The following is a 27,841-nucleotide window of genomic DNA, read 5'->3' as shown; positions in this document are numbered from 1 at the left end:
ATATGTTAAACTTAATAAATAAATAAATCATAACAACCCTCTGTTACCTGAATGTCTTACTATTTTTAGAACAGATATGATCCTGGATCTAACCTTCGAGAACCAGACATACTGGTTGTTCTTTAATCCAGGCTGAATGTGACTGGACTTCTATCATCAGAGCCCTTACTCTACCCTTGTGTTGCCCTCCCTGAGGAGACCAAGGGAGCAGAACCAGGTCAGAATACGAGTCTTTTGTGGACAAATAAAGTGGACAGGAAACACAGTCAGTAATTAATGAACAGAGATGTAGCCTGTAGCCAACAAAATACTGCTTAAGCATGGAAGTTCACTGTTGATCATGGGAACAGAATGTGTATCTTTTTCGAGCAATAAATCGCATCTCACTGTCTTCTTCAATGAATGGACCAGGAGATGCGGCTCAGGTGTCATCACGTCACCTGAAGTGTGGAACCTCAGTCACCTGATAACAAGTGATCGTATGTGTCGCCACGTGACCAAAATTCCAAGTGATGACACCTGATCCAGCCACATTCGTTGATTAGGACCGTGAAAATCAGTTAAAAGCCCTGAAGACGCCAGTAAGAGATTAGGTTATTTTGTCACAAGAAACTTCCTGTATCGCCTTCAGTTGTTCTGCAGTTGCTCTTACCTGATCCCACAGAGCTATCTGTCGATCATTCCAGCGTGAAGTGCCTGATGTGAGGAGCATCTTCATGTTACCCAGGACCAACACCTTACTGGCTTTGTGTGTCTTGCAGTTGGCTTCCTGCAAACACACAACTCCAGGATAAGACTTAGACGGTTTAAGACTTATTAATGTTATATAAAAGGTAGAGACTAATTTAACAATAACAATAGTAATAGTTAGAGTACTGTGGTGAACTGTTTCTTCTATGTCCACGTGAGCTTGTTTGGCAGGCAAAGGGGGTAAAAGCAGACTAATGTAAAGTGTATGAGTCATCGGCTGGTGACCCCAAGGTCTCTGGAGTTATGCTGGGGGCCAGTCCGGGCCAGAGGTGTCATTTTTGGCTGTGTGGTGCTGAATGAGTGCCTGGGTGCCCTCGCTGGGAGGGGGAAATGGAGCAGGGAACTCCCACTTATGCAGTACTGGCTGTTGTAATATTGCACGCTTCAAATGAGGCTCATGGTTTTCAGATTTTATTGATTTCGATGAAATCTGGAGCAGATTGGTTTAAATAGATTTTCATTTGGATTTTATATCCTCAGGCATTTGAGAGCTGTTTTTCCAGATGCAAAATGACAGTTTCCTGTATTTTCAGGACTCTTTGGCAGCAAGCACATTTAAGAAAATTATTTTTCTAACATAACAGGAAGAGGAAAATTGGAAATCTATGGAACTTCTGATAGCTTAATTTTCAGCGAAATGTTTGTTACTGTTTTTAAAATAATCTCTTCAACTTTTTAAAATGATAAACAGCGATACTTTGCATAAAACAAAAACAAGCAAAAAACATAAGTTAGTTACAGAGGTCAGTACATACTGAAATAACAATATAAAATAAGAATACTGTATTTCCTTAAATGATATGGCAGGGTTGTTTCTCCAGATGAAGATACAAACAGCACACACACACACACACACAGCATTACCCGCAGTAGGTTTCCTGAGCGCGGCTCCATCAGCCGGACCTTCCTGTCCTTGCAGGTGGTGGCGAGGAGGCTGCAGTCTGTGTTGAAAGACATGGAGAGCACCACGTCTGTGTGGTGGCTGATGGTCCGCACAGGGTTCTTGATCACCTGCTCTGAACAGTCCAGGTTCCAGATCATAATCTGGAGGTGTGGAGGGGCAGACACACAGAGAAATCCAGCTATCAGCTGTTGTTCAGATGCAAACTTTAGTATGATTAAAGTCCCATTTTTTGCTTTTTGTTTTTTCAGCTACATTTGGACTTTATAGGAATAGTTCAACTTATTTGCTTTCTTGCCAAGAGTTAGATGAGAAGATAGATACTCTCATTCTCACGTCTGTACAGTAAATACAGATATAAACAGATACAGTAAGGCTACAGCCAGCAGCTAGTTAGCTGCTACACAAAACCCCCCCCAAAAAACTGCCATGTTGTATGTGGTTTTATGATGAGTCTTTAGGGTTGCCAAGCAACCAGCTGTTTCCAGTCTGGCCACACTCAAAGGCTCGGTGAAAAGGCTTCCATCATAGAGAGGGGTGAGACATGCAATAATCATACAATTACTGTACAATACCTTCACTAGTCTAAGTTATTAACAGGGTTCAGAACATCTCTGTAAAATCCTGTGAGGATTAAATTGAGACTTTTACTTTGGGAGGAACAGATTAAAATTTCCTGTGTTACATTTCTTCTGTGAATATTTATGTGAATATGTTTTTATGGGAGTAATTTTGGTTTCATGTAAAGCTCAGCCACTTTTCTGTGAAGGGAAAAGTTCTGTATGTGTGAAGTCAATATACTGACATTTTCTGCAGTTTAGAGTTACATTTTTGTTTATCTCCATGCATAAATCTGCCAATTAGGGGAGTCTGTTGAGTTATTTGTGCCCTGTAGTTTGTGCTGTTGAGACCAGTGTGGGGCATTTAATGACTGCTGATGATGTTACACTGCAAGAGCAACTCTGCAAATGTTTTATTTTATATGGGTTTATGTGTGGGTTATTTTTCCCAAAAGAAAGTCTTTTTATTCATTCACGTGATTTGCATTAAATGTATTCCTTTGTAACAATAGTGTGCATACAGCTGTTGTCGTATGGACTTTGCCCTGGGAAGGTGCAGAGAGCATTTATGTAAGAGCAACCCTGTGAATGCTTTGCTTCTTTACAACCACACCGCTACCGGCGTTAAACACTAAATAACTCAAAGAGAGTCCTGGGAACTGTGATGCTTACCTTCAAAACAAAGACACAACGCAGAATCAGACCCAATACAACAATAGCTTAGAGTGAAAATGATCTGAATTCATGAGGTGGAAAGCAAAATGCTTGTGGTGCTTTGTGCAGTAACTCAGCATGAACTCTAATCACTGGGCTATAGTGAAGCCGCAAGAGATCTTTCATATATATGGCCTGGCTGTTTCAAACAGCTATGACCTGTTTGGCTGCATTGTAATACATAACTGCTTACAGTATATGTCATAGCACCTCCTCATTTAGCCGGTAAAGCCTGCAAGTTTGCGCTAGGCTTGGTGTGTATGGTTATGTTACCTGGTAGTCATAGGCCGTACTGAAGAGGATGTTGTTAGCAGTCGGGTGCCACTCAATGAGGCTCACTCTGCGGCTGTGACCCTGAAGCTCCTTCCATGGTACTGTAAGGTTCTTCAGCAGACCATGAGAAGGGATTTCCCACACTTTCACCTGCAGACACACACACACACAAATACCAAATTAACAAACACACAAAAAAAAAACTAAATCAATCTCTGCATGTAACACCTCAAAAGTTATGTAAAACAGCCAGGGATGTACGGTTGACTGAATATGGAAAGTAAATGATACAGCCCCAAGACAAAAAATAACACTAAAAATAGTGTTAAAATAATGTTGACTCTTCCTTTCTCTTTCTGTCTGCAGGGATTTGTTCTGAGCTTCTCTGCCAGGTCAGAGCTGAGGAATGTGAGGAATGACTTCTAGTTCTTCTTGAACACTAAACTGAAAGGCAGTAGAATCATCCCTCTGCTGCTACGTGTTCATATTCCAGGGAAAATGATAACATGTCAGTAAACCTTTTTGAAAATGTGCTGAGTGTGTGTGTGTGTGTGTGTGTGTGTGTGTGTGTGTGTGTGTGTGTGTGTGTGTGTGTGTGTGTGTGTGTGTGTGTGTGTGCGTGCGTGTGCGTGTGCATGTGTGTGTGTGTGTGTGTGTGTGTGTGCGTGTGCGTGCGTGTGCGTGTGCATGTGTGTGTGTGTGTGTGTGCGTGTGTGTGTGTGTGTACAAACCGTTGTGTCCTCGGAGCCGGAGGCAATGCAGCAGTCATTAAAGGGATTCCACTTGATGTCTAACACATTGCCTCTGTGGCCTGATACTCTGGGGTGGTGAGGGTCCACTTTACCTGTCTGATAGAGAAATACACAAAAATCAAAAGAATTGGTAACACTTTATTTTAAATTTGTAACACTATAATGTTGTTATAAGTGGATATAATAACTTACTACTTACTATATTACTATTTTGCAGTGTGCATATACATAATAAGTTTCAAGAGTATGGTCCTACTTATAGTTCAGTCTCTTTTCTCAGGTTATTATTTATGTTATTACATTTACTGGTATTTTTTTTTATTATTGTGTTTTGCTTTTTACCAAACAACTACATGTATATTGCCACTCTGAGATGAAAAACTTTTTCATCAATTTTTTCAAAGTCATTTCAAAGTCTGAACTGCATACTTTCCAGGATTTACAAAAAATAACCTGGTCTTTTGCCAGATCATCTTTTATATACTACTTTTATCCTCAAGGTTTCATTTCGTATAAAAGAACCACCTTAAAGTGGAGCAGAAACATTAAGACATAGTACAAGGCCTTCATTTCATATCAGCAGATCCAAACAGGTTTTAATTTAACTGGGATGTCTCTTGAAATAAAAATCTGCTTTTCCAGACATCCTGGCTAAAATAGCAACATAATTATGTTACACAGAGCAGCACAGAACTAACATACATAAAAGGGAGGAGAATGAGGAAAGGAAGGAATAACAAAACATTTCCAAAAGATTAGAAACAGCAAGGAATTAAAACTACATGTTGGTAGAACTGCACTTGCACATTAGAGTCCTCTGAATGTCCTCTAAGTTCATGTCCTTACAATCATTTAAGGCGACTAGTGTCTGTAATTTCAGAGTTTTTTGTAGTTCAATCCAAGTAGACACAGCTGCCCACATGAAAGGTCTTTTACTGAGCTCTGTTCGTAGCCTTGGTAAAGCAAAGAGCAGAGAATCCTGAGAGTGAAGGCTGTAATCGGACACTGGTACAAGTGGTAAAACTTTAGGCAGCACTAATTGTCCTTTTTGCCAAAAAAAAGCAGAACAAGCTGTAAACACACCACTGACATATTATCACCTAATAAAGTTGTTGTGGCAAACAAAGCAAATAGTCACTTAGTGCCTACGTTACACATAATGCAACTCAGCCACTAGGACTTCAGTCTGAGATTCTGGTGTGTTATGCTAGTAGCGACCACTTTCCTTGAGTAGAAGTGCATTACAGGGTGTTGTGGCAGAGTTCTGGTAATATCACATTTTTGTTGCCCCACACCCCCAGATTTTTTCATTTTCAGACTTGTAGTCAGTTTATCATATTTTGCACCACTCCCTCTGGAGCCACAAAACGCTTTATACATTTTTTTTTACATATATACACCCAGACGTGCAAACAGATTTGTGATGTGTCTTATATTAAACAGTTCGCCTTTAATATACGATTATTGATTACTGCAGCTTTAAAAAGACAGCCATTTGCACCGAGCACCCAACCAGGACAGGTCGATCCGAGCAGGCTGGGGCACGCATCGCAGCTTGCAACCACGGAAATCCTCCATGACATTAACACGAAACTGCTTAAACTGAATAACACAAAGAGTTTGTGACACACACCCTGGAATTCGCTGATTCAATTTCAAGGGAAAAGTCAGAGTCACTGAGACTTACTGAAGATTTTCTGCTTCAACAAGACTGCTAATTATGCTGTTTGTATGAACACGACCTTCTTTCAGCTGACACACACACACACCTGCAGGCTGGATTTCTGTGCAGGTATGGTGCGTTTGGAACAAGGGAATGATGTAACCATTATCTGTGCTGACAGCAAACCTAACACATGCACAAGTAAGTAGAACATAGCTCTTTTGTTCTTATATTTGTGTGTTAACTACATTCTCCACAGAACAATAGCTCATCTGTAAGTGAATAGACACACATAGGTGGGATGTGAAGGAAGTGGAAGGAGGGGAGTACTGAAGTTTCACCTCCTCAAGACAGTGAAGGGAGGGGTCAAAAGATGAGTTATGTCATTCCTAAGCTCATATGCAATTCTTGCACATGCCAGGAAGGTGGTGATAACTCACCACGACGATTTAAAAGATGGAGACAGACGGAGAGAGGGGAAAAGGAGGGAGAGGTGTTCAGCTTGATGAATCACTCTGGACTGAATACATACAGCGGGACTGTAAATTTAACCAGCACAAGAGTGAAGGGGTCTGGCTGAGTTTATCTGAGAGATCAGTATTGTTATTGATAACACCAGCAGATGTGATAATAAGCATATATAATGTCTGGAAGAGTGTTTGATGAATCACATTTATGCAGAGGTTGGTGAGGGAGATCGCAGAATAATAGGCTGGGGGGGAGGGGGGGGACCACATGCAATGTTTAGGTTGTAGTGAATGATCTGCTGGGAGTTTCCTGGTATTTAGAGATTCTTTTGGCGTCACTGCTGTCGTCCTATTTATATACTGAGAGCAGAGCTGTCTTTTCCAGGTGTGCTGTGTGTGCAGGAGCATAGAGCGACCATGAAAGAAATACTGAACAATTTACTCAGTAAATGAATAAAAACAAGATTTTGTCACAAGAACAATTACTGTTGTCCAACATAGATAAAAAGGTAACATTTGACTTTTTAGAAATCTGAGAATTTCTAAAATGTAAGATCAAAAATTTTCTCCTCTCCTTAGTCACTTCTGTTTAGTTTTCAAAGTCGTTAAAGGGTAGATTTATTCTAGTTATCTAATAAACACAATATGAACACACAGGATTTGCCACAAGATAATACAGACAAAACTCTTTCGAAGGGAGGATTATTTTGTTTTGTTTTGCACTAACCAGTCAGTAGGAAGTGACTACTATCTGGCCTATTGATGTTATTTTTAGTCGACAGAGAAGCTCCATCTGTGATTGCACGGAGCATTTAATGTTTTTCGCAATGATTGAAGAAAAATACCAATTTAAGATTTGTTATTTCTGTACCTCAACTTTCAACAGCCTCTACAGCTCCGCCCATCTCATGCATGCTTGTTGCCATTTTTGTAGCTATTTTTAAAAAAATATATTTTAAGTAAAATGTCCTGAATTTCTAATGGGTTCCTGAGGAAGGACAATTACAAAAAAACTTCTAAGGAATGGAACCTTTTTGTGGCCTTTCTGTTCAAATTACATACTTTTTTGATTTTTGAAGTAAATACAGCTCCTATAGCAAACACACATTTAAATGAACCTTTCCTCAAATGTTAATGCACTGTTAACTTTTACTTCATGAACTTAACTAGCTGGGGTGCCCAAGCTTCTACATGCTGTGGTACATATCTTAAATAATTAACCAACTTTTCTGACACTAGCCCATCCTTAATTTAAAAAAAAATGGAAATTCAGGTGTCTGGAGGCAGAATACTTCATTCTCCTTGTAGCAAGCGCAATAGTCACAAATCAGCGACGCAATAGCACCATATCCTTGGATCTCTCATCTGAATTTTGGGTGAAATTGTGCACATACCATTTTAAAATTCAACAATGAGGTGCAGCTACTCACATGATGGACAGACAGGACCAGGAAGGCCCCTCCCCCGGCACACTCAGTGATGACTGCCAGGAAACGTGGGTTGACAGCACAGAAGTTGTTGTCCTGGACACTGCGTGTGATTGGCACGCCATCATAGCAGCTCTCCTTGGTGGCGGCCTTACCGAACACGTGGCGGAACTTGGAGCTGCGGTACTGAGGACGCCATGTCATCTGAGAGAGCACAGAGGGAGGGAGGGAGGAAAAGAGAGGTCAGTCAAGGAGAGTCATCCATCTTGCACAGTTATGGTGACGGGGCTTTTTTTTTATAGGTGTTAATACTCCTGCTCCTTTCTCACAAGCAAACAGAGCAGAATCACAGATGTGATCATTTTATATTCACTCTGCAGTAGCATTACACTAAAACCTACTTATAACACAGGGGAATTATTATCGTGGACACATGATTAAATACAAGAACATAATAGCTAGACACAACAATAAAGGAACAAAGCAAGTGTGCCCCAAGTTTGGGAGGAATCTCTCTTGTGGACAGCATTTGACTACTGGTGCATCAGGAACACTTGCTTTGAGTTACATCTCTTTCAGATCAAAGTAGCATTTACTCCCTTTAATTTTTATGGTATTCACTGAAAACAAAACTAAAGTTTCCATAGTTATAAAAATCCCACAAAAACCAGTTGTTTAAAAAAATCACTGAGGAAAAAGCTTTTGAAAGTCTGGCAGTTGCTGGTAGATAACTTATCATTTCATTAGGAAAAAACTGTTTTGTGTCCAAAGCAAAAACACTTTGTCAGTGCAATGGGTTTAAATTCACAATGTAATGGAAAAATCATTAGGCAGCACTGGTGAATTATATAGGTAGTGTTACATGTCAACATGTGTTTGGTGAGCATCTAGGGTGCAATGGAACAACACCAGTGACAGTGTCAGTACCTAATGTCCTTATTACAATGACTATCCCTGTTTCTGCAGATGTAAGATTTACACATCTAAAAATAAATAAATGAGACACCAGCTTGTGTTGCATCCTCAAATCTAAATTCCAATGAGTCATTTTGAATGTATGAATTTTATCAAGGCAGTGAAAAGAGCTTCTCAAGGGCCAGAATAAAAAAGGCTTTAATTCCACCTTTAATTCCACCAAATTTTATGTACTTAGAACTGGCATCAAAACCGTGAGCACAGATAAGTGTGAAAACCTTTTTTATGGTTTAAGAATAGGACATCTGAGATCAGTTTAGTTACAGGGTTAATCTTTATTCTTGTTTCATATTAGATCATTTGTTTATGTGTTACACATGACAATATTTACAGTCATGATTGCAATTATGTTTGAGTTACAAACAGATGACTTATTTAATAATACCAGCATTCATACAAGTTTTCAGGGTTTTTTATTTATTATTAAATAGGTTGTTTTTAGGTCACTCTCTTCTTGAATCTTGAGTCTCTATTTAGCCACTTTCCTAAAGCCAGTCAATGTATATGTCGTTATTTTGTGAGATAAGTGGCTCTGGTCCACTGGGACGAGGCCTGGCCAGCCAGCATGTCTGCTCTGCTACTCTGTCTGGCTCCCTGCCTGCCTGCTGCATGTTCATTACTTATGAATTAGGGGTGGAGGAGGTTGATGGACAAGATGTTAAAGCAAAATAATGGACCCAAACAATGACTTTGAGCAAACACAGAGAGAAAAGAGAGACAGTGGGGCAAGACAACAAAACAACAGGATGTACAAACCCATCACAAGTTTCAGTTTTCTTAGAAATCACACGTCACCTAAAAACAGTCCTGCTCCTAAAAACAATGACATCATTCTCCTGATTTATGTGGACTGCCCACTGGTGATTCAGATGGTGGCTAAATAAATGTAACCAAGATTGACATCACAGTGAGTGAGTTAAAATAACAGCATTTGGTTAGCATGATGCAGGTGTGGTGGAAGCACTGCTGGCTGGAAAGAAGCTGAGCAGGGAAACCAAGGGAAAAAAGCCTGGCTTAAAAAAAAAATAGGAGAATCCCAGAATAACAGAAATAGACGGGTAGAGATCATGACTGTCTCAGCTTTCTCCTCCACCTCTCACCTTCTACCCTTGGGCCATCATGGAGAGCCTCGTACTGTCACACAGGAATGTTTCCCCACCTGACAAAGAGCTTCGTTTAACTTCTCAGGTGTTTAAGAGTCTGACCGCCCCTAAGCCACAGCCTGTCACATCCATATGATCATCCTTGCAGCTGAAGTTGCTGTGTTCACTCCGTTGACTTGTCAGCATTTGTTGCTGGGGCACAAAACACATTTTGCTTTGCCTCAATAAACTAAATAATAACAAATGCAATGTATAAAATTTGAATAATGATGCATGTTATCTTTTCCTTTGTTTGCAGGATAAGCAGGCAAGATGATTCGAGAGTACACTTCTGTATATGCTGTAAATTTAGGGAATCACATTTATTTCAACATATGACAATCTGAATGCATCAGCCAGCTGAGGACTGAATGCAGCCCTCAGTAAGCTCCATACAGTTACAAAGTGGAGAACATCTGGGTTAATACAAATCAGCAGTCGTGTTTTGCTGAGGCTTACAAGACCAGAGGGAGAAGCTTCCAGGGCAGAAATCTAAGACATCTTGTCACATCTAAAGCAGTTTGTAATCAGGCCAGTGGCAGCTTCCTTTCAGCTGTGTCTTGCCGCAGGTACACAGCAGGCTGCACGGTGGGCGGCCTGTCTCTCAGCTCCTCGCAGAACTGATGACGAAAACACTATTCTGGCTATTTTTACACTGGTTTCTTGCTGATCAAAAAACAGTTAGGCACGTTCACTGACAGGAGAAAAAAAAAACGGTTTTAATTCACAAGGACTACTTTGACAGTCTTTATGTCTGACAAAAAAAAAAAGATGTCCTCTTTTGTCAGAGGGAAATTTATTCAAGTCCATGACCAGTGAGTCACAGCAGCAAATGCAATAAGGGGGCTGTAAAAACAGTCATAAAACTAAACTGAAAACACAGATATCATTTAGAAAAAAAAAAGAGAGAAAGAAAGATATACATTGTACATCTGGTTTGCTCAGCCAGAGTCGGTCTGTACTTGTATAAAGACATATATGTGCATAGTATTCACCTATCCCTCACCTACAGGCTGTCTTTTAAGCACCTCATAACTCATAAACATGCACACTAGCAGGCTCGCTGCTGTATAGGAGGAGGAGTTCAAAGTTTACTTACTGGTGTCAAGATATCAGTTACTTAAGCAGCGTAGGGCCTAAAGCTGTAAAAGAAAGCAGCAGAAAGAAATCTGCTAATCCCAGCTCTCCAACCACTATCAATACCTGCAACCATTTGTTTGCAAGGACTTCTGGTGCTTTCTTACCTTTCTAAAAAAATCTTGACCTTGTGACACCAAACCTAATCCACTGTCTAAGCACCTAGCCCCGCTTTCTCGATCTGTATCTGTAATATTGTGTAAACGCTTAGAGTGAAATTCAAGACGAGGAATGTACAGGTGTGAACATATGCTGAAGCAGTGTGTGTGTGTTCACATATTCATTGTGTGTTTGAGTGAGTGAGACACACTTCCTTTGGTTCAGACTGTCTGATATCATACACAGATGACAGCTTACAACCTCTGTCGTGTAATAGGATAACTGACACACTGGTAATCCAATAGCTGCCACATTGCTATAGAGCGCACATGTGAATGAGTATGAAAGGATAAAGACAGGATATGGCTGTGTGTGTCTGTTTGAGTCACTCTGTTTACCTGGAGAATTTCTCAGCTTTGTGCATACATGCAGCATATACATGAGCTGTGAAATACTGCAAAACAATCGATGGATGCATATTTTCCATGGCATGGCAAAGAAAACTGAAATCAGTTATGACATCTACAAGAGGGTGTATTTGTGCAGATAATCACACTGTTGAGCACCAACCTACGCAAACGTAAAAAAATATCTTAGTTTCTCTTTCGCCAAAATTATGCCACCGTATCAACTGTAAAGTCCAACTTGTTCACACACTTCACGTCACTACACATGATTTCATTGAATAGCTGTAACTTTTGGAAATCCAGCCGTCCACATTTGTGCATTCAGATCTTCAGATAAGCTCACAGTACTCCTTTATTCAAGGCAGCTATTTTACAGGTGTATGAATTCATGAGCAGTCAAAAGTGAATTAATGATTACCCAACACAGGAGGCTGGTGGGCAGGGTGTGGATAATTTGAATGAAACCAAGTGAAAAAAATTCAGGTCAACTTTGCTGTGGTATTTACATTATGAATTGTTAAAATATTTCCAATGTACCAAATAAAGATTTTTTTTAGTTTTCCTATTCCATATTTTGCATTGGGTGGCAGCATCTGTTCATCTACATGCCATCTGGAACCTGAGCAACCCATCTAGTTCAAGGACAAAAAAAAGAGACTAGAAAACAAGAATAACTTAAAGACAGAGTACTATGAAATAAATTCTAAATCAGATATGAAAATATACTTTAGTTAAAACTTAAACGAGTCTAATTTTATGGTTGTTGTGATTGTTTTTATCTGTTATGGCAACATTGTACTGATATAGCTACGTTGCTACAAAGTCCGATGTGGCTGAAAACACAAGAGGTCAGACAGGTTGTAAACATGCCTGATTTTCTAAACCACTTCATCTGGAAGTAAAACCTGAGTATTGTTGAAATGTCAGCAATAATCCCTGGTTACATGGGGAAACTGTGTGCGTGTATAACTACACTTTTTATGATAAGTCAAAGTTGAATCAGGAAGTTGTTCTGTTAACTGGACATCTACAACGAACAGTTGATGACTACGAAAGCAAAACAAAGCTCATCACAGACATGTACTAAGGCTGCACAGTGAGCAGGTATCCCATTAGCTTATTGGTTTCCCATGGGAATTTTCCATCATTTCCCCATCATTTCCTGTGCTGTGAGTCCATTATTCTTTGAGGAACATGCAAAGATCAAATGCAACACAATACAAATCATGGACGCACTTATACGCAGAGATTATTTCTGTGAATAGACACAGGACACCACTTCAAACGTATTCATCCAGAAGCCAAGAGTGAGGTTATGTAAATTTTGATATTGGTACAAATATGAAACCGAGGTTGGGTGCCAATCAACAAAAAAACACTATATTTTTCAGTACCTTCTTTTGGGCAATTCAGACATTCAAGAAATGCCAAACTGCTGAATGCATCAGTGTTAAATAAAGAACTTTGCCTGAATAAAATTAGGTCTTAACTTTAGAAAACGAAAGATCTGATCAAACAAGCCTGAGAACCTGACCAAGCACATTTTGGTCAGCACTCAAAAAGCACTGAGGTTCAATTCCCAGCCCTGACTACACTTCCACAGTTAGGACCAAAAGCCACAGCATGCTCATAGGTTCATAAAGCTTAACGTGAGAAACAGGATACCAAGCTTAATGAAAAGACCTCAAACAGAGTGCAGTTCAAACCACAAGGCACATATTTCAGTGAATGGTAGTGTTCTGAAGGGTGGACGCCACCATAAATAACCGTCTGTGGGTAGAGATGACTTGACTGGGACAGTGGATGATGATGTCATTTTCACTGTTGTGGAACTGATTCAGTTTCATATTGACATTTTTTTGCCATCAGCAAAAAATAGAAAATACTTCCACACCTATGCCAGCAAACGAGTGGCTGTGTGTCCAAGTTTGGGGTAATAGGGTAATTAACTAAAAGAGCACAAGTCAAGTCTGCTGGCATAAATGTGCGCTGTGCAGGGAAAGTTTTTTAAAATAGCTTTTCCATATATATATACTTGAAGAGAGATTTCTGTTCCATCTTGTTCAAGCCCGTCTCCTTCACATGTACACACACTCCTGAGTTTGAATCCCCAGGGTAAAAAGTACGCTCTCTCTCTCTCTCTCACACACACACTAGCACACATTTGTGGACAGAGGTCTGAAGAGTAAAACATTGATAACAGAATGTCAATTTGCAGAGACAGATCAGAGAGAGCAGGGCACGAAAGAAATGAGAGGCAACACGGAAGGAAAAAGAAAGAGTGTGCAGTTGAGTAAGAGGGAGTGTGAGAGAGAGGAAAACTAAGTTCACGCATACACTCACCCTGTCGAGTGAGTCGTCACTGGCACAAGAAGGAGCAGCAGGTCCTTGAGTGAGAAGAAGTTATGTTTCTATGTCTGAGTGACAAGCAAAGGAATGAAAACTCCCTCTTCTTGCTTTATCTCAAGCACATGGAGCTTCTTTTCTTCTTCTAAGCACACACACATGCACAGCAACACACACATTCACACACTCACACACACATACAAACATACACAAGCAGCCTGTCCAAAATCTTAATGTCCTGTCCAAGCCGAGCTTCTTCTTTGATGTGCAAACAGACAGACAGTCAGAGGAGACAGTGGGTGTGTGTGTGAAGCATGAAGGCAAGAGCGTGTGTGAACAAGCAGTGGGAGAACGCAGGAGTGTGTACACTCCCAGAGAGGGGAGGTGACTACGAGGAGGGAGTGAGAGGGAAAGAGAGAGAGAGCAGGTGATCATACTCCCTCTCTTTCCTTGAGTGCCGCTCCCTCTCGTCACTCCTCCACAGTGTTTGCTCAATCAGGATGTCTCACTCAATCTTTGAGGAGAAGGAGAAGATGGGAGGAGGGGAAAAAACTGCAGCCGCTCTTCGTCAGATGTGTCTTTTCACTAAATTTGCATTTAATAAACACACAGTGCACACATCTCTTCTGTATCTGTCTCCTTAGCCATAAACGTCTGTTCCTAGAAAGACTGTTGGTAGTATGATGGAAGATGTGTTTCCAAGTAAAGCTGCAGCAATTAATCAGTAATCAATATAAAATTCAAAGACACAATGCTGGTATTCTGCAGTATTAAGTCAAAAAAAGTAAAGGAAATGAAAGAAAAGTAGAGAAATAAATTATTAAAAAGTAGAGGAAAGTGGAATACTTGTGGCCTCAGTGTTGAAAGAGGTGTTTATACTTCCACAAAGTTGAAAACTATTTTATTTTCATTATCATTATCGAGTTGTCTGCCAATTGCATCCTAAATAAATTGAGATACTATCGCCGCTCTAATAAAGGAAAAATGCTGTTTTATAGATTTTAAATGTTGATTTTTTTTTTATCATTTCATTCATTCATAAGTTGCAATGAACAGGAGTGAAGGACAGATGTTCTCCGCTGCTCAGACACCAAACTAATAGTTCTACTTAATGTAATAATCTCTGGCAGCCTCTCTAAAACCATATAATCTGACATTTCTCAACCTAAAAAGTTTCAAAAACAAACAAAGTATAAACAAGGTACAACCTGCACCCAAAATTACATTGGCTGTTTGGCAGAACGCCTAGTCGCTAGAAAACCCATTCAACTGTTCACATGGCTGCTGCAGGACAGCTGTGGTAATCGCTGTCAAAAGTGTAACTCAAACATTACGTAATGGCACATTAGCACCAGAGGCTAGGCTAACAGGTCGATATGAGGACAGGGTGAAAAAAGCTGGTCACTGACAGCTGGCCTTCACACGGTCAAACAGGGGTGTAGCCGAGGGGCTGATCAATCGTTGTTATTGAACAAACGTGCATGCCTGCACGCCAGTTGTAATTCAGATCAGGACTATTCTGCAGTGGTTGGATCTTAGTGAGGTGTCTAAGATTAATGTCAGAGTTATTTAATGTCTGTTTTATCATATATTGTTGTGTCTGCATTTATTTAACATTGGTTAGACACACACATTAGTGACAAAAGCCAGCCACAAACACATGTCCACTATATACACAACAAGGTCCAACGGTCACAAACTGTCTCTCAGATAAGAGACAGGACACTGAACTGGCAAAGACGTGGCTCATCAAAGGCAGGAGTTTAACGTGACAATCATCTTTTAATCAGAACACACCTTCCCAGATCTTATCATCAGCAGACAATGACCATTCATACTCACCTCTGATCAAAACTGAAACCAGCTGTTCTGCAGAACAGAACTGAATACTTGCTCAGAAACTTCAACTACTTAGAAATACTTAGAAACCTGAGAATGGTACAATCTGCCCAAACATGGCACAGACACGAGCAGATTTTCAATTTTATGTTCAAGCCGGTACCAGTGCCTCAAAGCCAACAGCCAAGCCGTGGAGTGATTGGCCAATGTATCTACTCCTCTTATCGAAGCAGACAAACAGCGCTGATTTATGACACTTGTCAGCAGCTGAGGCACCACTTGTTGTTGTACTCTGTATTTTCTTTCATTCAGCTCTTGGCTCTGGATTAAACCTTGGAGTTTCGAGTGAGTGTGTGTCTGACTTGTGGCAATTATCAATAAGGACAGGGCATGAGTCCTGAAAGCTTGTGACTCTTTCCAAAGAGCTCAAACCAGAGGCTTGCTCTCTAATCACAGATCACACAGTTGCAGGCTAATAGCTAGGTGCTGTGAGAAAATAGGCCAAAGCCTTTGACACTAAAGAGCCACAGTGACCTTCCCTTCCTCACTTTGTCATTGCTGATTAGCCGTCTGACTGTGTTTTGACTGTAAAACACCTGGTTTCAGCGCCAAATACAATCCTGTGTTTCAGTTTGGTGCCTAAACTGCTGTAGCGAGATTTGGGCTTCACTTTGGGCTTTAACTGGTCAAGTGTTCAACAACTGAGTAAATAGTGCCGTCCCATTCAAGTAGACACTTAACTGAACAGGTGCAGTCAATTTTTCAATAAGTCATCTGGAGCCATTGCAGTCCAGTGTACACAGAAACCTCCATTAAAGACAGATTAATTTACACGAGTCCCTCTGAAAGCAAACAAATGTCTAAATGACTGGTTAGGGCAACACCTTCCTTGAAATAAAACCCTTTTGCAGCACTTGGTATACTATTATTTGAGTAAAGCAAGGTCAAGCTTTTTCAGGTTATCATAAATTTACATGTTGCTTTTCTGTGCAAATGAGGAGCCACACCTGCCTAAACTCACAGGAGTCAAACAGGCCAGTCAAACAAGCCATTTAAACATTTTCCACTTCATACTGTACTTCATGTGCAGTGTATGTAAATTAACTCAAAAAGTGATATGAACAGCATAATGTGGCAGCACAAAATAAAGTTTAATATTTATGAAACATTTATTGTAATTGAAACAAAATTACCCTAATGACAGTGATAAAACATAGATGCAATTCTTCTCCATGGAAAGACAAACATTTATTTTGGATTTGGTTTTGTTATGATTTATGATCAGTCTTCACACACACACTGACTACTCTCAGAGATTATACTATACAGTTTTTTTTTATCTCCGGTTGTATTACGCCAGCAGTTCCCACACGATGTAGGAAAAATCTGGACTGAGAATCAAATTGAATAAATCTGATTCTTTCTGAAAACAGAAAACAATCAAGAGCACTCTGGTTCTAGCAAGACTGGAAGGATTCAAGGTGGCAAGATTTATTCTGACGGGATAACAACACATTAACTAAATAAGATGGACAGTCTTTTGTAAAGGAAGAAAATAAAAGCACGTCAAGCAAATATGCCAGTCAGTGAAATCCAGAATGTGAAGACCCATTTCTTGCTCTGGAGTTCATTGTTATTATACAGTAGATGGAGATTCCTGTGTCTGGCAACTTGGGCAACAGAAATATGAGAAGAAGCAGTTCAGGTTCTTGTTAATGATATTTCAATAAAATTCAACTTAGCTTGTTCTGTTAGTAGTTCAGTATTAGTACTCATTGTTAAAACAAATCAGTCAGTTTGGTAGAGGGTGGCAGAAACTTTTTCTCAGCCTCCAAAGCTGAATATGAGAGACGAAAAACAAAAAACACTGGAAGAAGTAGTTATGCAGATATTATTTTGCATCACATAATGAATCACCTTGTTTTTTTTTTTTTTTAGGTATCAAATTAACTACATTTGTCAGAAATATACATTTCCTTGTGTCATCTGATCTATAACCACTAGAAAATACTATACTGTATCCGAATATATACTGTATGTTGATACTGTGATATAAAATTGCATATAACATGAGGGCAGAACAGAGAACTGTGAGAAGAAGCACAGTAACAGAACACACTCACAAAATGAAGACACAATATGAATAATCGGCTTTCAGATCTGATCATAATCTGCTCGCGTCTCAACAGGCCAAGGTGTGACTAAGAACACCGATACTATCACTGGGTTATAAATCTTTGCCCACACCACCGTAAATCTGAGCAGGAGTTTTTAAAGTTTATCAATCAGAAATTGAAAAACGCGTGAGTCTGCTAAATTCACTGCGTAGGAGTGTTTCGACTTGCCAGCAGGATTCTTTCACTTTGAGTATGCAGGCAGTCGGGTCAGAGGTGACGACCAACTTCAGTTGTGATCCATTCAAGCATCTCAAAGACAGAGAGGTGATGGCAATCAACACACAGGAAGTGACGAGGGGAACAATGTGTTTGATAAGATGTTCAATGGTCTGTTGCTGATCTCAAATAAGGAGCCACATTTCATCACATGGGCGACTAAAGTACATTGTGTGATGGTGACCTCACCTACACCTAGCTTAAATGAGTCACGTCAGCATGCCTGTGCAGCGATGATCCTCATTCTTTCATGTGCGATTCACCCCAATAACTGCATCAACACATCTGTTTGAAACAATTCACATTCACAGCCTCATTTACCTGCTTACATCAACCTTGGCAATAAATCGTGGTTTGTACAGCCAATAATCTCTGGATTCACATCAGAGGAATGCTGAAGAAAAATACATTTTACTTGCTTTAAATTTCAAGACTTGCACGTAAGTAAATATCTAATATATAGTGAATCATTCACGTGCACCTGTCTCAGTTTTCACACACATATAACTATGATGATTTTAGATACAAAGAATGTAATCTTCCAGACAATCACACATACACACAAATGTCTGGCATCCAGGAGTACAACAACAAACACAGACTGGGTTTGACGAGCTGGAAACCAAATCAATTCCTTTATTGACTTACAGTAAAAGGGTCCAGACTCAAGACGTGCTGGATGGAGGTTTTATTGCACACAACACGAAATGATCACATCACAGAAAAAGTGAGAGGCAGACAGATCTACTTAAACCTCAAGCTATAAAAGAATTTCACATCTTGCTTTTGTTGATTTGTTTGCTAAAAGCAGAGGTAAAATAACTTCATCTTAACAGATTTTTTAAATAATGTAATCGATATGTAATAGTAGGTTCTTAGGAAGGCTTATGGCATGGACGGTGTAACTTGACGCCAACTCACCTTAGTTGCTATTCCAGTAAAGATTTCCATTCTAGCACGGTGTAGTTGACAGTTCACAATGACAGTACCAGTTTTACCACGTGAAATTCATAGTAATTTTTGAAACAATGGGTCTTGGATTTCAGACGGAAGTAGACATATGCAGGCTTGTCATTTAGGTCCAACTAAATAACTTGCTCTAACTGGCTAGTTAATTAACGTTAGTTGCACGAGTTGGTTGAAAACTCTAGGCCTTTCTCAACACACAGTAGGCCAAGTTTGGACTCCCATACCCGGGAGTTCAAACTAAACTGCCGAAGGGCTTCTCCCGGGACAATGGCACACACTGACCAGCCGGTCATGTCAGGCTATGAGCTGAACACATTTGGATAAGCTGACTACTACGACTCAAAATATAAGAGATTACTTACTATCATCTGAAAAAATATCAAAACTTATTGAAGTGAAATAATAACAGTTCTAAGACAAAATTGCAAAAGCTTTGAGCCTCAAAATCTCTGCCATTGCCACTGGCCGGCGCAAGGTGCATTCTGGGACGCTTAGCTGCCCTAAGTCCACACAAGTCAGATCCCAGAGTATCCACTATAAATCCAGCAGAGGAGAACTGACTATGTGATTACTTCAGCTGTATTTGCAGTGTTTCTGTGTCTGTTCATTCACAGAACAGATATCACACAAACAAAAAAAATAACATAATGTGTGAAAAGCATATGGAGATGTCTTATTAAGAAACTGCAGGACTCTTAAAAAAATCTCCCTCACATCCTATGTGGTAATTATAATTATGGATCATGCCACTTTGCAGCTAGAGAGCAGAGTGTGTCTCGGGTCACAGCCTCAAGAGGGCTTCTGTTATCTTGTATTAATTACAACAAATCGAAGCTACTCTGCAGACAGCCAATGGCCTTTACAGGAAAAGCTCCTGACACAGTTAAAAATATTCAGCATCAAAAAAAAAAAAAAGAAGGAAGAGGGAAAAATATGAAACAACACAAAATGGTTTGATGTTCTAAAATTAGTTCAAGTGGCACTGCCTGAGGAATTAATATGCAAAAGACATGTTTTTTATTGCAGAATTTTACTACTTGTTACAACATAAATGATAAAATGGCTGAAGGATGATCAATTATTCAGCAAAGGCAATGAGCTTGTGCCTCTGAGCAGACCAAACAAGTCACAGGGATCCTTATCGCTTAAATTAATACAGTGTACAGCATTTAGATTGAGCAGCTGAAGGCCATCCATCCATCCTAACCATAGTAACTGTAGTCAAGGTGAGTTTCACTTTCTGCGACTCGAGGGGATTAGCTTGCCTTTATATATAGGCCCAGCCTCTCTTTCTCTCTCTCTCTCTCTAAACAATACACAGACGCCATACTGCTGCAGTGCACACCCTGTTATTAGTCTGAGGGAGGCCACTGCTAATCAGATCACGCCCATTAGCTAACTGCATTAAGGTTTTGTGATAGCCGACACACAGAGTGTGCAGCTCACTGACGTGTTAATGCCAAAGTGTTTGTCTCTGACATCTTGCATTGAGGAAAAATACCCTTCAGTTGGAAGTGTACCAGCACAAGCAATACACTGTGGCTAAAAAGACTATTCTCACTTATTCAGTGAGATGAGAATGTCATTAGATTTGCAGGTATTTGGATGCTGGAAGTGAAAGTTGGACATGATGACTGCGAGAGACTAAAAGTTAGCAGATCATCTGAATTATTACATGTGGCCTGTCATTGTCTGTGGCCATCAATATCTGTACAAAATTTCATAATCTTTCTTTTGTAATCTATCTAGTAGTTGTAGAGATATTTCAGTCTGGACCAAAGTGTTGGACCACCATCGCTGCCATCTCTAAAGCTATGATGCTAGTGTGGCTAAAATTATATTACAAATACACACTTAGCAAAATTAGCTCGAGTTGTTTTTAAACTGTGAATGATATTTAGAGTCTTGCATATACTGCAGATTAAAGTGCTCAGTTCAGTAAACCTGTAATCCAGCAGCATTGGAAAGGGAATACTTGTTAAGTCTAGAAAACACATGTCTGTATTTGCCACTTGTCTTGTCAGAGAGTGAGCGTACATTTGTTCTGACAGCATTTTTCATAGCCATTAGGGCTACTTTAGGCCTCTGGGATCAATACGGCAAACAAACACACACATCAGTGGAGAAGGCCATCTACTTCTCTTCATGAATAATGAATCAGATTCTGCTGACCCATCTGCCTCATGATTACGACCCTCTGACCTCAGAAACAACAGGAACACATGCTGACTGAACCACTGTTACACACTGCAACACATGCACCCTATAGCTGCTCATAAACTCTCCTTCACCAGAAGAAAGAAAATTAGACTGAATATCCATAATGTGAAAGCTCCATCAGTTTGAATGGGGATCAACAGAGGACATGGACTTTTGTTGACAGAGACCTGGATGAACCCAAGACCATTTATTTCCTCTAGCCCTAGTTTTGCCTCTCATGTAGTACCATGGGAGTTACATTTATCTCAAAAATAAATACCTGGTGATGTTTGAAGAACTCAGAAGGTCAAGGAACAAAACGTAGTGCTCTGACTCTTCCAACCATCAGGATTAATGTATATGGAGTGCTGTCCTAGGAACAGTTTAGATACTGAGCAGGACCCTCAAGCTCTGGTATATATAGACAAAATAAACCATTTCCAGGGCAGGAAACAGTGTCAAAAAGCATCACAATAAACATGCTGCAGACACAATATTCTTTAATCCACACAGAAGAGTCTTTGAGTATTCTGAAAACATCCTCACAACAACGGTAAATTTTTCAAAATGATGAGGTATTTTATTTTTCATAAAACGGATCCTTAGGTCTGTGACTCAAATGTAACATTAACACAGGAAGAAACTGGGGCTACAGAGCATTAGGAGCTAACCAGCAGTGTCAGAGTTTCAGACATTTTGGTTCACTTAGTGTCATAATGGAGCACTGAGCTTTCCTCTTTCCTGTGGCCTTCACCGTGTCATCTAACTGCAGCTTGAAAAACATGTATGAGAGCACTAGGAGCTCGACATTACACAGATCCACAGACTCTCCCTGTTTTTTTTTTTTTTTTAAGTAATCCTCTCCCTGTGTGTCCCACGTGGGAGCAGCACCAGATAATCCTCAAATAGTTGGACAGCTGTCATGTCAGAAACGTGCAGGACAACCTGCCGCAACCAATCTTAGAGACTGTGACGTAACAGTGAGGAGAAGAAGCTCAGACTGAAAACACAAACAGGTCTTTTTAAGCTATTGTTTAAAAAGTCATTATGCTTTGCTGTGTAAATGACCCTGCCCTGCAGTGACAAGAAACAGCAGGAGCTGGTTTGTTAGGGGAAGCTGGTGGTCTTTAGGCGCTCTCTGTGTGACAATAACAGTGAGAGGTTCTGTGGTCACGTGCAGGCTCTCCGGTTACATAAGAGCATTTTAGGATTTCCAAACCATTGTCAGGACAAGTACAGTAATCATCCTTAACATCCACCAGCAGATTGTTTCCTAAAGCCTGTGCACTTCAATATGACAGATCTGAATCAGTTTGGTAGCTGGGCCTGAGTGCACCAAGCATCGAATGACAAGTGATACACAAATATTAAAAAATAAATAAATAAAATAAAATAATAAATCACAAAACATGTCACTGTACTTAGGTCTGATTGCAACACAAAGCAATAAATGGCGAATCCACTTAAAACTTAAAACATCTGTCTACCTAATCAGAGAGTGCTGATGATGAGTGATAACTATCACATCAATCACTCCTCTTGTCTACAGTGTACAAAATTACCTGCAGATCCAAAAAGCATCTTGCTACAGAAAACAGAGATGAGGAATACGATAACACAGCGTTGAAACAATCAACGGAAAATTAACTAGCAACTATGCTGATTACAGATATCTCAAAAGCCTCTCAAACGTAAAGAGTTGCTGCTTTTCTTTATACCATTGTAAACTTTTCTGTAGACTTTTCAATTATTGGTAGGAAAAAAATATTTTGCTGACATTATCAGCAAAAATATTTGAAGTTATTTCTACTCCTACAAAAAAAAAAACTCCATACTTCACAAGCCATTACAGGCCTAGATCAAAACATCTGGTATTGATTGGTGCCAGAAAATTGCTCAAGTCTATCCGATACAAAAAGTCTTAAGCACACCCTTCAGAAGTTTTACTTTATCTGCATTACGGGAACTGCTGGTGTGTTCAACGGTAAAGGTTCAGAACAGTGACAGTTTTGCCTTCAAATCCATTCATTAAATACTTACAATAAACAATATTGTAAGTATCATAACATCAACAACAATTAAAAAAAAACACATTTGAATTATCCTATAATGTAGAATATTTAAAGATATGTGCTTCATAAAAGATGCATTATTCCATGGGTTTGTAGATAATACTGCCTCTTGGATCTCTAAAGAATCCTGACAGTATAAGTCAGTAATCAGTAGTTTCACTGACGGTGTCAGAACAGTGGGATTAAATGTGACAGGACACAAACACCATAAAGTCACCTCAGTCCTGCTGGGCATGAAGGCAGGACTTCATTAAGTTTAGTGAATACTGAACCACAGGGGGAGTAGTGATGGTGGTGGAGGTGGAGTCAGAGACCCAAGGCCCCTGGGGGCTTTGTTCTGGAGGTATAGTCATGTATGAAGCATCATTTAGTGGCAACATCAGGTTCTGCAACACCACCTCCAGGCACAATGTCTGGGTTGTAAAGCAACAGAGGGCATTTGAGATGATCTCATTCACTTTCAGGCTGTTTCTAACTTGTTACTAAATCAGTGATATAATCCAGCATAAGGGCAAACAAGGGCAAACACTGAAACAGTCAATTCATCCAGTTGTTTCTTCCAGCTGCTCAAATGGGAGGATTTTCTGTGTTTCTCTGTTTTGTATCGTTGCAAATTTAATATCTTTGAGGTTTGAGCCGTTAGTGTCGCAAAACAATCAATCTGAAGACTGGGTAACTTGGGTTCTGTGAAGAACAAACAGCCATGCTAGCATCTCTGTGAAACTGTACTTGGGCACAGTAGTACTTTTAGCCACAGGTTAGTCATCCTCTGGGGACCATGATTGTGTCTACAAAATTTCATGGCAATCCATCTAATAGCTGATAAAGGGTATGTCAGTCTGGAACAAATACAGTGGACGAACCAGCACTGCCATCTGTTGAGCCACACCACTATTATGGCTAAACATAATTGATTAATCAATCATAAAAACATTTACTCTCTTAATGAAATATAAAGCTACAGTATATTAACATCTAGTTGTGTAGTTACAGAACAAGCAGCAATATTCTATCCTGCATGCAGGCCTCAACAGTCTGAACTGGTCACATAATGACTTAACACCCTTTAACTGGTTTCTTCACCTCTGTGTGATTAACACCTAATGATCCACAGAAAAGCCACAAACTCAACACATGCAGACCAAACAAAGCATTAAAGTAAAAGTACAAAAATTTAGCATGTTTTTTCTTAAAAAGATACTTAATCGATTCAACAGTTATTAAAATCGCTGCAGATTAATTTTCAGTCGCTCAACTTATTATTTCATAAACAATTATTTCAGCTCTGATACCACACGCCTTGCTCGTTTTATGATTCCATTGGATTAAGGACACTACACTTGCAGTTCAAAGTACGATATTAGAACAAATATCAACAGGCTTCTGAGGTAATCAAGGCATGATGTTTGTGTAGAAGACGGGTTATACCCACTGTTATTTGGCGACCACGTTATTGCACAACAGCAGTGTGACACAGATATATTGCCTCAAGGAGATTTCTGCCAATCAGGCTTTCAGGTTCAAAGATGTATTTGCTCAAAAGCACGCCTTCAATTCACGACAGTCATTACAGCAGGAAGGACTTTGAAACCTGTAGCCAGCAGCGAGTTTGTGTATCATCTTAGAAACTTGATCTGAGCTCTATTTACTATTTTGACGTGGGTGGCAGTGCTACATTGCACAAGATAAACAGATAATCACGTATCTGCCTTTTTCACAGGAAAGAGCTCAGAAGGAAGATCTCAGCTTCTGAGATTCTTAAGAACTGAGCCTCTATGCAGATAACTGCACAAGTCCCAAGTTGGACAAAGTGGGAGAATCTCAGGTATGTGTTAACAGTCTGTGTGATAACATGCCAGAGATACAGGTTAACGCTTTATGGCCAAACATGAAAGTGCACAACAGATTTCCAAGGAGACACAGTGGGATTGAAGAGAAGATGGTACAGTGTCTTCAAATACCACAGACTCCTCTTTAAAAAATTTCCGATGCCATTGTGTTAAAAAAAATCGCGTTAAAAAAATCTTGCTAAAAGCCAACTACAAGAGGGAAAGTTTATCTCTGTTTGGGACTTTTACGTTTCCCACAAGTGAGGATGTGTTGCAAACTCATTAGTCTAATGCTGATTTTGGCAGGAGTTTACCCATTAAGTGGATGACAGGCCGATCTAGCGCTGGCATGACACCTCTACACCACACACAACACTGACTGTCATGACTCATGCTGTCACACTGGGGTTGCCACTTGACTTAAACTCTTAAACTCATCACATTACTGCCTCGTACAGTCTGAGAAACTGTTCAGGTTTGTGAATGAGAAGCTGGCCAGAGAAGAGCATATCAAAGCATGCAGATCATTAGCAACAGGCTTGTTCTTGTTAAGAGTCTGTGTAAAAATTTGCATTAAACCATAGCAAAACTAAAGTGTAACTGTCCTCACTGTTTGCCGTGTGTGCGCTGATTAAAGAGCCGAGGATAAGATGTGGACAGCACAATGTTAAAAAACTGTTAAAACTAAAAACAAAAAAGTCATTATTTCTTTTCTTTTTTTCTCTAGTACAGTTACTATTCAGCTTTACAAGAAATATGTTTACAACGTGCAAGTGCTAGTTATCCTATGAACCTGCAGTTGGGCCTCAAATCTGGAAGCTCAGTTTGAGCTAATGCTAAACTAATGTTGGGGAACATGGTTTAAATAAATACATTAGTAAAAAGAATATTTTTGATGTCAACATATACATCACAACATGGAAATTCAGCAAAAATCGCATGTGAAATAATCAAACTGATGTTCAGTCATGTGAAATGTGACCTGCTCCTCAACTGCATTGAACAAAACCTTCAATAGCTCAATCTGTTTGATTATAATCCCAATTAGCTTTGAATCATTCAATCAGGCAACAGAATTGTGTGAATCCATAAGTCATTTTGGTGACATCTTCACGATATGATAGAGCTTTAAGTCCGCAAGCAATGCCCAGTGTTGAACTGCACTCAAGTCCAAACAAAGTGCATGCCCTGGATGTGCCATGCCACACTGCAGGAGCCAACTGGCACAAAGTCCTAAGTTTCTCCCACTGCTCCACATGTGGTGAGCATTAGACTCGGGTCATTAAACACAGAGCTCTCAAACTGCTTTTTCTTTTGTCTTAAGTTTGTTTACGTCCATCCAGACAAAAAAAGAGTGAAAACAATAGATCCAAACCATCTGGTGAACTGGTGGCTGGACAGAATACAGCCACCCACGGAGCAAAAATAATGGATTTCACTTTTAACTAATTATGTGTTCTGCAGACATGAAGATGACATTAACTGCACAGTACAGTGTATTCTGGGTATATCTGAAGAAACTGTTGCTTACAATATATATGAATTTGGGCTGCAACTAATATTTTCCATCACTGATATATTTTTTGAATCACTGTTTATTCTGTAGGATGAGTAAAAGCAGCAGAAAAGTGCCCATCACTGGTTCCCAGAGAGTTATCAGTATTTGTGGGAATTCATTTTTATTTCACTTGACAAATAAACTAATCAACTAATCATTTCAAGATATGAAATCTAGCTAACAGAAACTCCTCTCTGTATAATACAATAAAGCTCAAGAGCACCACAAACTACATCCCCCAAAATGACCATACAGCTGAAACAGTTTCAGAAAAAAAAACTGATATAACCTTCATGAAGGTAAGATTTACTGCAGGACTGCTGTATTAAACTGCTTCGGTTGTAGCTCGGTGTACCTAATAAACTGGCAAATGAGTGTATGCTGGTAATTTTTCACCAATTTTCTGACATTTTATAGCCAAAACAATTAATCTAATAATCATCTGCTGCAGTCACAGTTGTATTTTACTGTAAAGATAATCTAGAGATCAGATTTTGATCATTTTCACTACAAACAGCTGTGCACTTCTGTTTCATATCATAAAATATACAGTATCTTTGCAGAGGGGTGGTGTCTGCAAAGTTCAAAACCATCACGAAGGAAGCTCCGTGGTCTGTGTGGCATGAAATCAAAAACATTCATCTAACAGTTGGCAAATAAACCCACAAAACCTTCATCTAAAACACCTTCGCACACACACACCTACACTCAGAGTTGAAACCTGGAACCGAGTTGTGTGTTTTCGTGCCCGGTCAGAGGAGGCTGCGAAGCCGCATGGCAGAGCTGCAGCTCGGAGCCACGCTGCAGAGGGCACAGCCTGAAATTAAAAAAAAAACAGCCTCTCTCCGGGACAATCCGTTCATCGTGCACCGACCACCGAAACGCTGCAGAGAGTTCAGACAGGAGTGAACTCACCTTTGAGACGGTCATATGGTGCGAGACGCGCCGGCAGGTGGTGGCAGTTTTCCCTGAAGAGGAGTCAGTGAAGCGGCAGCGGCGCTGGCGGAGGAGCCGGTGAATAGAGGACTTGCCGGAGCAGGGACGAGTCGTGCTATAACACCGGTGGTTGTTGTTGCATGGTGGTCATTTAAAAGTCATGATGCCCTGTCTGACCTTGAGAGTCTCCACACAAAAATAAAAGCTCACAGACAGAGCATGTCCCTCCTCTATACACATCAACCACCACGATAAAAAAAAAAAGAACAGGAGCAGGAGGAGGAAGAGGAGGAGGATGAGGAGAGATGGGAGCACAGGATGCGACGAGAGGGGAGGAAAAGGGAGGGGCGAGGCAGTCCAGGTTGATTTAAAGCATACGGTGTCATTAAAGGTAGATCAAAATAACACAAAGTGCAAGGAATCTCTAAAAACT

General features: G+C 40.0%; 1 protein-coding gene across 2 annotated transcripts in view; it reads right to left on the bottom strand.

The window, feature by feature from the left end:
- Positions 1-27,614, bottom strand: part of coro2aa (coronin 2Aa) — a 34,519-nt gene extending 6,905 nt beyond the window's left edge. The window contains exons 1-6 of one of the 2 annotated variants that reach the window (XM_041036144.1): positions 27,388-27,614; positions 7,511-7,711; positions 3,930-4,046; positions 3,199-3,348; positions 1,615-1,794; positions 653-769 (exon numbers count right to left, since the gene is read on the bottom strand). In XM_041036144.1, the coding sequence (XP_040892078.1) occupies positions 653-769; positions 1,615-1,794; positions 3,199-3,348; positions 3,930-4,046; positions 7,511-7,711; positions 27,388-27,402 (780 nt within the window). In that variant the 5' untranslated portion in view covers positions 27,403-27,614. Of the gene's footprint in view, positions 1-652; positions 770-1,614; positions 1,795-3,198; positions 3,349-3,929; positions 4,047-7,510; positions 7,712-13,610; positions 13,937-27,387 lie in introns of those variants that run through there. The other variant, XM_041036145.1, reaches the window with a different exon arrangement.
- Between the last annotated feature and the right edge of the window lie 227 nt (positions 27,615-27,841).

This window comes from Toxotes jaculatrix, chromosome 4 (assembly GCF_017976425.1).
Source record: "Toxotes jaculatrix isolate fToxJac2 chromosome 4, fToxJac2.pri, whole genome shotgun sequence".
In the NCBI taxonomy this organism is placed as follows: domain Eukaryota; kingdom Metazoa; phylum Chordata; class Actinopteri; family Toxotidae; genus Toxotes; species Toxotes jaculatrix.
The sequence above is the reverse complement of the archived record's forward strand: the minus strand, read 5'-3'. Positions and strand labels throughout refer to the sequence as shown.